The following is an 11541-nucleotide window of genomic DNA, read 5'->3' as shown; positions in this document are numbered from 1 at the left end:
GGCTGATACGAATTGAATTATTATTTCGAAGAACTGGCACGGATACAATGGACAACATAGCTTCCTTTCGTGCTATAAGATTCGCTGATAAAACTGCAGGTAAATCATTGGATGCTGTACTAAGGAGCAGGGATACTAGAGGGTCAAGCTTATGACTATTCCAATGTTTCGAATATAGCCTTGGATCAAACTACTGTTCTGTTTTTTCTATTCTTCTCTACGGTGGCACAGTGGTTAGCACTGCTGCCTCACAGTGCCAGGGACCCGGGTTCGATTCCCGGCTTGGGTCACTGTCTGCGTGGAGTTTGCACGTTCTCTCTGTGCCTGCATGGGTTTCTTCCTGGTGCTCCGGTTTCCTCCCACAGTCTGAAAGACGTGCTGGTTAGGTGCATTGACCCGAACAGGTGCCGGACTTTCACAGTAACTCAATTGCAATGTTAATGTAAGCCTTACTTGTGACTAATAAATAAATAAACTTTATCCTGTGTACACATATAGGGAAATGTACTGGAACACAAGCAAGAAATTAAAGAATTACAGGAAAATTGCAGGCAAAACCAAATTCTGTATCGTACAGGAAAAGTCTGATCCGGAAGCAGCTTCTGCCAGATCAGTTAGAATAATAAAAGGGTGGAAGCTAATTCAAATGCCAAACAATTAGAGAAACAAATGGATTACAAACATTAAATGTATTACCTTAAATTGGTAATGGTTGACCCAAGAAATAATTGGAAATTAATAAGGACTTTAGACTGAAGGCAAGTTTAGATCATATTTTTGGTATATATTGATAAAAAACTAAAATAAAATAATGGCCCATGTACAATTTCTGAAGAGACCAATCTCAGTCACGTCAACATTCATGGCCACAAGTCTAATGGGACCAGCTTAGCTGATGTCACCTCGTTGTGTACTCCTTTGCTTGTTGAACAAAATGGAGTAAAGAGTTACACAAAGGAGTATTGCATATAAAAAACATACCTTTAAAACAAAGACATTTCAATTAAGTATGAGCTTATGTTTTAAAAAATCGACACTATTTCTGTCTCTTTCCACAGGAAGCATTGTGTTAAACACAATGAAGTCTCATGAGGTACTAGAGTTAAATTAATTTGTTAAATTAACCTCATGCTAACAAGTTGCTGTAGAATTTAGAGTTGTGGCAATGGGTTGCAAGGCTTATCCTTACAATGTGCTGCAGGATCTTAAATGGTTATTTCTGATTTTAACTTTTGTTTTTTCTTAAATCCCATGGTGATTTTCATGTAGTATGGGAGTTCTCATGATGTTCTAGCCAACATTTATTCCTCCATACTTACCTCATTAAAACCAACTAAAACTTTGATTAACTGGTTGCTCACCTCATGGCTATTTGTGGGACTTTTGTGTGTGCAAAAGAGCAGCTGCTCTTGCTTGCAAACCAAGTGATTACAATTCAAAAGCAATTAATTGGCTGTAAACAGTCTTGGGATGTGAAAAATGGCACATGTATATATACAAGCTCCTTCTTTACTTATAAATTTTCTTTAATTATAAATTCAATAAGAGACAACCCATAAAGAAAATAACAAGATTTACAGCCATAATAGAATTAGTACAAAATGCCCACAAGGCCGACATACATCATCCATTAACAATCAGGCAATATTGCTCACACAGTCTTCAGCATAGTCAGAATACAGATGATAATGCTTCCGTATAAAATTAACTCTTTCATGGCTCATTGTAGAGTGACCATAAACTTATGCGCTGGTCTTTAGATCCTGCAGCCATTAACCTTTCACTTAAGGCAACATGATCTGAGAATGTCACGCAGTGGACACTGGCTGTGTGGTACGGTAAAATGGCCAGGGGTTTCAGCTGCTTCCAACCAAAGACTCGGACCTGATGATCCCAACCAGCTGTGGCTAATATCTTCTTGTCTTGGCGAATGCAGGTGTCAGCTATCCCAGCATTTACTAGCGTCATGGTTTTCTGCAACTAAGGAATTAATTGGAAATAATAATGATTTTTCTTGTAAAATATTCAACATCTAATTTCTTCCCCCCAGTGATTTCCACTTTGTTTCAGCTTTAAGACTAAACTATTTTTATGCCATTTTTAAACGAAAGTGTAAATGTAGCAGCTAGTAATTGTAACATCTTTCCAAATCTTGATAAAGGGCTTTATTGAGACTACATCTGATTTAATGTGCACAGCCTTGGTCTCCATAAATAAGGAAGGATATACTTGCCTTAGAATGATGGAGGGAAATTTCTGGGATGAGAAGGTTGTCTTATGATCAGAGACTAAGTAAATTGGGCTTTTCTGGAGTTTAGAAGAATCAGAAGTGATCTCATTGAAACATATAAGATTGACAGGATGGACACTGAGAGACTGTTTCCCCTAGCTGGGGAATCTAGAACCCCATGGCACAGTCTCAGGATAAAGGGGTTAATTCTTTTAAGAGTCATGGAGTGGGATCTTCCAGTCGTGCCGACAGTGTACCCCTGCCCCGGGCTCCCTAGTGCTGCGGGTGGATTCAATGGAAATCACATTGACAGTGGCGGGACTGAGGGAAACAGAGGATCCCCACCGCTGGTCAATGGTGGGTTGGGCCACCTCCTGTTGCCAAGACCCACGCCACAGGGGGGGCCAGAGAATCCCACCCATAGAGGTTTACAGCACAAAATGAGGCCCTTTGGCCCATCATGTCTGCGCCAGCCATTAAACACCTATCCATTCTAATCCCATTTTCCAGCACTTGATCCGTAGTCTTGAATGCTATGGCATTTCAAGTGCTCATCTAAATGTTTCTTAAATATTGTGAGGGTTCCCACCTCTACCACCCTTTCCAGCAGTGAATTTCAGATTCCCCCCACTCTCTTGGTGAAAACGTTTTTCCTCAAATCCCCTCTGAATCTCCTGCCCCTTATCTTAAACCTATTTTGGTTATTGACACCTCTACTAAGGGGAAAAGTTGCTTCCTATCTACACTATCTATGGTCCCTCATTATTTTGTACACCTCAATCAGGTTCCCCCTCAGCCTTCTCTGGTCTGCAGAAGGCACCTCTAACCTAACCAGCTTCTCTTCATAGCTGCAGGTTTGGTTTCTAATATGTGGGATTCAACCATAACATAACTGTAGTTATGACTCAAATTTTAGAGCTATTGTTCACTGAAATACAATACTGAGATAATCAGAACATTTAGCCTTAGGGAAATAAAATTAATCTTAGTATGATTGCACACAGTCTGATCTTCAAAATGTAGCATTAAAATAATATTTAACTCTGAAGACATGAATATCATAATATCATTGGGGCAGCACGGTGCACAGTGGTTAGCACTGCTGCCTCACAGCATCAGGGACCCAGGTTCGATTCCCGGCTTGGGTCACTGTTTGTGTGGAGTTTGCACGTTCTCCCCGTGTCAGCGTGGGTTTCCTCTGGGTGCTCCGGTTTCCTCCCACAGTCCAAAGATGTGCGGGTTAGGTGGATTGGCCATGCTAAATTGCCCCTTTGTGTCATGGGGACTAGCTAGGGTAAATGCATGGGGTTATGAGGATAGAGGCTAGGTGGGATTGTGGTCGGTGCAGACTCGATGGGCCGAATGGTCTCCTTCTACACTGTAGGATTCTATGATTCTATGAAGAGCATTCAATCACAATGAGTAATGCAGCAGATCTGAAATATGCTTTTGGTTTTATGATCTTCAGCTTATTTTGATAGTATGTCAACCTAGCAAAGAGAATGTGCAGATTGTCAGGAAACAGAGGTAGCTTTAAGTAATCTATATTTGGATTTGTGGGTATTAGAAACAAAGTATAGCTTTAAATGAGTTTAATTTTCTGTTTTTGTGTAAGAAGAGGTTAAAACTTTGGTTAGCTACACTTCAAACTGTATTGTAATTAAAAGTTTATGACATGAAAACAAACAGGGTTTAAAGAAAGACTAGGCTGTTGCTTAGTAACCAGGGTCCCACACTGAAAGTATAAGCACTTGTGGTTCAGTTGGAACCAGGTAACTGAGAAGCAAGCAGCTGTCACAGAAACTGCCAGCAGACACACTGGGCAATGGAGCAAGGGGCAAAAGGCAACTCCCAGAAGCTAAAGAACAGACAGTTTTAGAAACCAACAAGTGAAAAGTCCAAGGAAGAATGAAGTCAAAAGGATAAAGAACTGGAATCTGAACATGGTACTGTTCACTGAAGTTAAAGAAAGGGGCAGAGAGAGGCTCTCAGTTAAAGACAGACTGAAAGTTGCAGGCCTGGTAAAGTCAGCTAGAGAGAAGCCAGACACCTGAAGTAAGCCTAAGGTTGGTGACACCTTAACACAGCCCGTGGAGCAGTGGTGTTCTATTGGCATGGATGGGTACCTGAGAGATTGTGTGGAAGCTTGAATGCACTTGGCAATCCAGGCCAGAGGAATAGTGAAAGGAGAAAATGGAGTGGTTTCTTGCTGAAGGCATCTGAAAGAAAGCATTGTTGGGGAGAAAATTCCAAGGCATGTTTCTTCGAGAGTGGAACTTGGAAACACTTGTGTGGTAGTCAGATTTCAGTGAGATCAGTGTGATAAGCATGTGGGCAGCTTAGATGAGAAATCGCCAGAAGTTCTATTGGGTGGCACCTGCCAGTGTGGTGTGTCTGACTACAGTTAGCCTTTTGGACTACATGGACTGGGCAGTGGAGCCTCGGTACTTACTGAGAACATCATAGTATAAGATATATTTTGAAACTTGTGTTATCCTTAAAATCCATGTACATCTATGAAATTATAGATGGGGTGAAAGAGTATTATATGCAGTCACTCTTTTCATGTTTAATAAATGTTTCATTCTTTTGTTAAAAGATAATTGGCAACTCCATGACTCAGTTCATCCACATCTCTAAACAAAAAATAAAAGCTCTGATCTATTGAGCCAGGGCTATATTCTGGGACCTGACTGCCCTGTTAGAATCCTTCCTGCAGAAGGAGGCCATTTGGCCCATCGAGTCTGCACCAACCACAATCCCACCCAGGCCATACCCCCAAAACCTGACACTAAAGGGCAACCTAGCATGGCCAATCCGCCTAAGCCGCACGTCTTTGGACTGTGGGAGGAAACCGGAGCACCCAGAGGAAACCCACGCAGACACAGGGAGACTATGCAAACTCCACACAGATAGTGACCCAAACCGGGAATCGAACCCAGGTCCCTGGCGCTGTGAGGCAGCAGTGCTAACCACTGGGCCACCGTGCCGCCCCTATCATAACAAGATGAACATAGGCCAAGATACAAAATTCTGGCAAAGTTAATCCTCTTCTTTAGCTTTCTTTAGAACTATTAGCAGATATAGCTTGCTATAAAATTGTGTGTTTTTGGCACTATAGGCAAAATGGAACAAACAGAAGGCATATGAGGATAATTTGCCAGAACTCTAAGACTCTTGAAAACATAGAACATGAAAAAAGTTAAAATTTCAGTTCCTGCTAGAATGACAATCCAGACAACATACTCTATGCTCATATATTGTAACTGGTACATGATTAATTAGCTTGGACTCTGCAACAACTCTTCTTCATGACTAAATATTTTTTCAGCATATCAGACTGTTGGTGCAACACTGAATAAATGACACACGGGTCATTGTTGCTGACCTTAAGGTTCTGCTGCTTGTCAAGTCTCCAGGAGCTGAGAACCTTCTCAGAGGAGCCGGAGATACCCTTGACCTTCTCTGGGTCAAAGTCAAGACACATGATTGGTTCACTGTGGCAGGCGAGACGGCTCAACATTTTCTTTTCCGATGGGTCCCAGAGGGTCACAGACCCATCCTCGTATCCAACCAGTAATAAAGGCCGAGTACAGGAAAGAGGCTAGTCAGAAAGATAGAGAAAGGGATAGTAACGTAGCATGAAATGTGCTATGAGAAATTCGCACTGTTGCTGCAGTCCAATATACAGCAAAGATTCAGACCTAGCGCAACACATTTTGATAGCATATATTTAAAAAACGTACAGGTCTCCCAGTGTGACTACAGAAAAGGGCTAGGTGGAGAATAAATTCTCACTCGGAAAACTGCTGCAGAATTTTCAATGTTTGGAACAGGCTCAAGGGGCTGAATGGGCCTACTCCTGTTCCTGTATTCCGGTTTACACAAACATGAGTACGTGAAAAAGTATTGGCCCTCCAGCATCAATAGGACTATGTTACATTTGTTTTATATGTGAATTAACTGATTTCTTCATACATGGTTCAAGTTCTTAACAATTCTGAAGTAATTGTTTATTTTTCTCTTCCTTTCTCTTTTGCCTTACTATTCTTTAATGTCCTCATTCCTATCTGCAATATTTCTTCCAATGTATTTTGTTTCTTCCTCATCCCCACCATTTCATGGCTCTTTATGTTACTACTTTGTTTTGCTTTAGTCCATTAACTTTGTCCACTGCTCGTTTCTATAATGCTTCCCTACAAAGGGCACAATCAAGATTCTGTTGAGAAAACACAAGTTATTTATGCTTTGCAGCCGTTTGTTAATTTGGAGTACAATGTTTAGGCTGTATTGGGTATTAAAAAAAGCAAGCAGTTCCACCAAAACTATGGACAATTCTTTGCAGTAAAGTGTGCAAACCCTCCTCGAATCCTCCAAGTGCATTCAAACTTCGGACACTAATAAAAATAATAAATACTCAAAAATGAGTTGTCTGATTGAAAGTGCATATTTTTCACAGATAAATGCTACCAAAAGGTCATGTCAGGCCAAAAGAGCATCCATCACAACAGGTGTGGAAGATTAAGAGCTGTCCAAAGGCGTGGAAACCATTTGGGACGGATGGAAAATCTTCAAAGGCATCATCAGAAATGGTCAATGGCACTTCATCAAACCCCAGTGGACACTGCCTTGAAAAACTCTAAATGAGATGTGTACCAATTCCCCGTCCTCCTGCTAAAGATCTAACAGCTACTTCAACCATTTAGCAGGCAGACAGATTGGAAGAGAACCCAATGTGGGCAATTACAGAACACTAATGTTTGTGAATATCAGCAAAAAAACTTACAAAAGAAATTATCAACTATGACAATTTGGCTGGGTAATTTCAGAGATAAAGGGGGCGATTCTCCCAGTGCAGCGGGCCGGGAGACTTAAGCAGAGGCTGTGTAGCAGGTTTCCCACTGGGCGCCATGGCCTCCGCGAGTCTCCAGCCATCGGATTTATGGTGCCGTCAGCTCTGAGCCCGGGGGAAGAGTGGGGGGGGGGTTGGCCTGGTCAGGGGAGAGGGGATGCCGGTGGGCGGAGGCAATCAGGACTACCAGGAAGGGGGGGGGGGGGAGGGTTCAAGGCTGACCCAGACACGTTCAGCAGGGGGGGCGGGGGGCAGCAACAATCAGGGTGATGCTGGGTCACGGGGTCGGCCAGCAATCTGGAGACCGGCAGTGCGGGGCTACTGCACATATGCCAATCTCCGCTATGACAGATCGGTGTATGCGCAGTGGCCTGCTCAGTGCTATGCTGCCGGCCTCTCCAGCGGGAATAGGCCCTGCCCACAGATTTTTAATGATATTCACGCTAGTGCACTCTGCAGTGCACAGAGTGCGGGAGATTAATTTCGAACGTCCCGCTGAAAGAAAATGGGATTTACTCCAGTTTATGCGCAAATTCGACACTTAAAATTTTTTTGGGAGAATCCCACCCAAACTCTTTACTTTGTTCCAGTATTGTTAAACCCGTATTCTGCATACCTAATCCACACAAACTGCCAATTAACTACAGTGGACCGTATAAAAATATTTCAGTTCTCATTGAAATATTGAAACATTTTTCAAATGATCGCACAAGGTACATAACCAGTAGCTTTTGTAATCAAATATCTTTTTGAAGGAGTGTCTTGTTAATCCCAAAATAATCTAAAGCCAATATTATCATTTCCTGCTCGTGACATTTGCAACATGCCAAATTTCTCAGCCAACAACCCAGCCCCCGCCCCCTACACGCACACGCATGAAACAAACAGCGCCTGCTGTCCAACTGTCTGCAACACTAAGTGCATCTGTGCTGGAAAATTATAGTTTGCTGGAGGAATCGGAGACAAGCTAAACAGAAAACAAAAAGAGCACCTGATCAAAACATGAATCACATGCTGAAGGCAAAATGAGTCAGTGTTCAGGTTTCCGCAACACATTAGGGTTTGTGTTACCTGCCATAATTTCAGACACATAGGCATGCCCAGTTTAGCATCTGCTGGCGGCTTTAGGATCCAGACTGGCGTCTTCTTAGGTAGGTCTAAAATCTTCACCTACGTTGTGGAAGGTCAAAAAACACCATTAATTCAGCACTGTGCTAAGCCTACACTTGTTGCATCCTACCTAAAAAGCCATGTGCAACAATTTGTCAATAATTAAAACTGCACAAAGCTGGTCTACCTTATCTCGTTGCAAAGCAAAACTGCATTGTTACTGACCAAGAAACAGTTTGTCTCCATCCAAATTACTTTCAATACTTTCATTGTTTTCTGAATGTAAACACTCATACTACTCTTATACACTGTTCCAAAAGCTGTAAATGGGATATCTAGAGGCAATTTTTAACTAGACACGTTCTTTGTCAAAGGTGAGAGACATAATACCCGATGTCTAATAACGGGGTGAAAATCACAAGAGTTTATTGAAAGTATAACAATTGGAAAGATAATAATCTAAAATAAAAAAAACTGCAAGTCTGGCAATCCAATAATATAACAATACAACCTTGTAGAAACAGTACTTTCACTCTGTTTTAATTAATTACTATTTGACTGTTTCCTTCAAGCTGTCATGTATAATCTTGTAACATAAGTACTCTATTCAGTTACAATAGATATGCACACAAAGCAGATTTACCACATTGTAAAACTCTGTGAATGATGTATTCTTATTTCTTCTGTTATTAACTTTTCAATGAATGTTTCACATTGAGTTCCTTTCCAAAGCAGGTCTCTATTTTTATTTCTTCTTTTCAAATGTTGACCACACTTCGCTCAAGCATACCCTGTCTATACGTGACACAGTGTCAGGCACACCCCAGAGCATTCTCACTTCTGAGTCTGAAGGTTGTGGATTCAAGCCCCATGAGTCACAGAACTCCTACAGTGCAGGAGGAGGCCATTCAGCTCATCGAGTCTACATCAACTCTCTGACAATGCATCTTACACAGGCCCAATCCCCCTGCCCTATCCCCGTAACCCTGTGCATTTTACCATGGTTCATCCCCCCAACCTACATATCTTGGGAAACTAAGGGATAATTTAGCATGGCCAATCCACCTAACCTACACACATTTGGACTGTGGGAGGAAACCCGAGCACCCGGAGGAAACCCACGCAGACACAGGGAGAACATGCAAACTCCACAAAGCCAGTCACCCAAGGCTGGAATCGAACCAGGTCCCTGGCACTATGAGGCAGCAGTGCTAACCACCGTGTCACCACGTTGCCCTAGGACCCAAGTACAAAATCAAGGCTACTGAAGTAATGAGGAAGCGCTGCACTGTCAAAGGTGCTGTCATTTGGCAGTGATATTAAACCAAGGCACTGTATATCTGCCCTCTTGAATGTAAAAGATCTCATGGTACTTCCAGAAATTATCCCCAGTGTACTGGCCAACAGCACATAAACAAATTATCTGTCCATTATCGCATTACCATTTGTGGGATTTGGCAAGGCAGAATTTGGCTGCTGGGTTTCCTATATTACAACAGTGACTGCACTTCACAAGTGCTTTATTGGCTGTAAAACACTTTGGAACATCCCAAGTTGTGAAAGGCACTACAGAAAAGCAAATTCTTGCTCTTCTTATGTTGACTGGAGAGGTAGCTCAGAGTTATTTAATGCTCTTTAATTCAGCTTTAAAAAATATTTCAAGACAGTGTAGCCAACACCGATTACAAGATGTTACAAAATGTGCCAAAAGTGCTAAAAAATAAATTAGTTTTGCTCACATGCATGCTGGTAAATGAGATTGAGACATTGTTAAAAGAAGGCACTTAACATTGATTCAGACTATTCATGAGAGCTTACCTGAACAGACCCTGATCAAGGGCACCTCCTATCTGTGTATTATGAGTAGCACAACTGTATGGTACATTATACAATTACCTCTGACAAGGTGCTGCCCGGTGAAGCTAAAAGGTAATGGTCAACATCTTTTTGCATTAGCGAGCATTGACAAAATCCATAGCTATCCAAAGGAATGTAGTCAATCACTGCAGTGCGCCCTTCGGATAGGTTCCATGTGCAGACAGCTGAATCTCGTCCCTGGCTGTATGAAAATATGGAACGCAACATATTCTCATTTAATTCCTTCATTAAATGAGCAATAATTTGCAATCAGAAGAAAGCCTTCCTTATTGCAATGATTTTAACTCATGCGAAATTAAGCTATGGCTTAAACATTTGAGAACCTTTTTCTTTTAAACAATTCCAAGCCATAAACAGAGTATCCTATAGTTCAGAATGATTTAGGTCACTCCTCTCCAACAGCAACGACTCAAGGTGTGTATGATTCCACGGATGCCAGTGGTTTTTGAGTACTTATTCCAAGAGACCACTTTCCATGTGTTCCTAAACCTCCCTATATTTTAAGCAAAGACCACAATGCAAAGTTTTGCTTTACAGCCACTCTAGACAATGCATCACCGCAAAGCACTGATGTGCGATAGGACCAATCTGTACGTACAAAGAATAGTGCTGCACAGGAACAGGTCCTTCGGCCCTCCAAGCCTGCGCCGATCATGTTTACCTATCTAACTAATTGCTTATATCCCTCTATTTTCCGTTTGTTCATATGCCTATCAAGATAAATCTTAAATGTTGCTAATGTAACTGCCTCAACCACCTCACATGGCAGTGCATTCCAGGCCCTAACCACCCTCTGTGCAAAAACAACTTCCCCGCACATCTCCTTTCCCCCCTTATCATTGTCATTTCTGCTCTGGGAAAAAGCTTCCAACTGTTCACCCTATCTATACCCCTCATAATTTTATAAATTATAAAGCCTCCGTCTTTCCAGGGAGAACAATCCCTGTTTATTTAATCTCTCCTCGTAGCTAATACCCTCCATACCAGGCAACATCCTGGTAAACCTTTTCTGCACTCTCTCCAAAGCCTCCACGTCCTTCTAGTAGTGTGGTGACCAGAATTGGACCCAGTATTCCAAATGTGGCCCAACCAACGTTTTATACAATTGTAACATAATTTGCCAACTTTACAATCCTTTGCTCAATGCAAGCTTCTGATTTCAGTCATGGGCAGTTGTCAAGCATGAGCTGGACCCTTCACCAAAGGAAGAACAACAAACAGTATAGGTCCAAAAGCTTTTTGCTGGACAGTAGGAATAGCAGAAAGAACAGCAGTCAATCAGATGTTGGCACAACATGCCACAGCCAAGCAGGAGGAGAGTAAAGGCCCCAAGGCAGATAGAGCAGCATTATTGTGAGTATCAGCAGGCTACTCATTCATACAACTGAGTCTAATCCTATCCTTCAACACTTCTCCAATACAGACACACAAGCGCGCGCGCGCACACACACACCACACACATGCACTTACA

At 42.0% G+C, this 11541-nt stretch overlaps 1 protein-coding gene across 3 annotated transcripts in view; it reads right to left on the bottom strand.

Annotated features, from left to right (window-relative positions):
• Window positions 1-1556: 1556 nt before the first annotated feature.
• Window positions 1557-11541, bottom strand: part of gnb1l (guanine nucleotide binding protein (G protein), beta polypeptide 1-like) — a 28983-nt gene continuing 18998 nt past the window's right edge. For all 3 annotated transcript variants that reach the window (XM_078227669.1, XM_078227671.1, XM_078227670.1), the window contains exons 4-7: window positions 10089-10251; window positions 8154-8252; window positions 5619-5834; window positions 1557-1980 (exon numbers count right to left, since the gene is read on the bottom strand). In XM_078227669.1, the coding sequence (XP_078083795.1) occupies window positions 1714-1980; window positions 5619-5834; window positions 8154-8252; window positions 10089-10251 (745 nt within the window). In that variant the 3' untranslated portion in view covers window positions 1557-1713. The remainder of the gene's footprint in view (window positions 1981-5618; window positions 5835-8153; window positions 8253-10088; window positions 10252-11541) is intronic.

This window comes from Mustelus asterias, chromosome 13, assembly GCF_964213995.1.
Source record: "Mustelus asterias chromosome 13, sMusAst1.hap1.1, whole genome shotgun sequence".
In the NCBI taxonomy this organism is placed as follows: domain Eukaryota; kingdom Metazoa; phylum Chordata; class Chondrichthyes; order Carcharhiniformes; family Triakidae; genus Mustelus; species Mustelus asterias.
The sequence above is the reverse complement of the archived record's forward strand: the minus strand, read 5'-3'. Positions and strand labels throughout refer to the sequence as shown.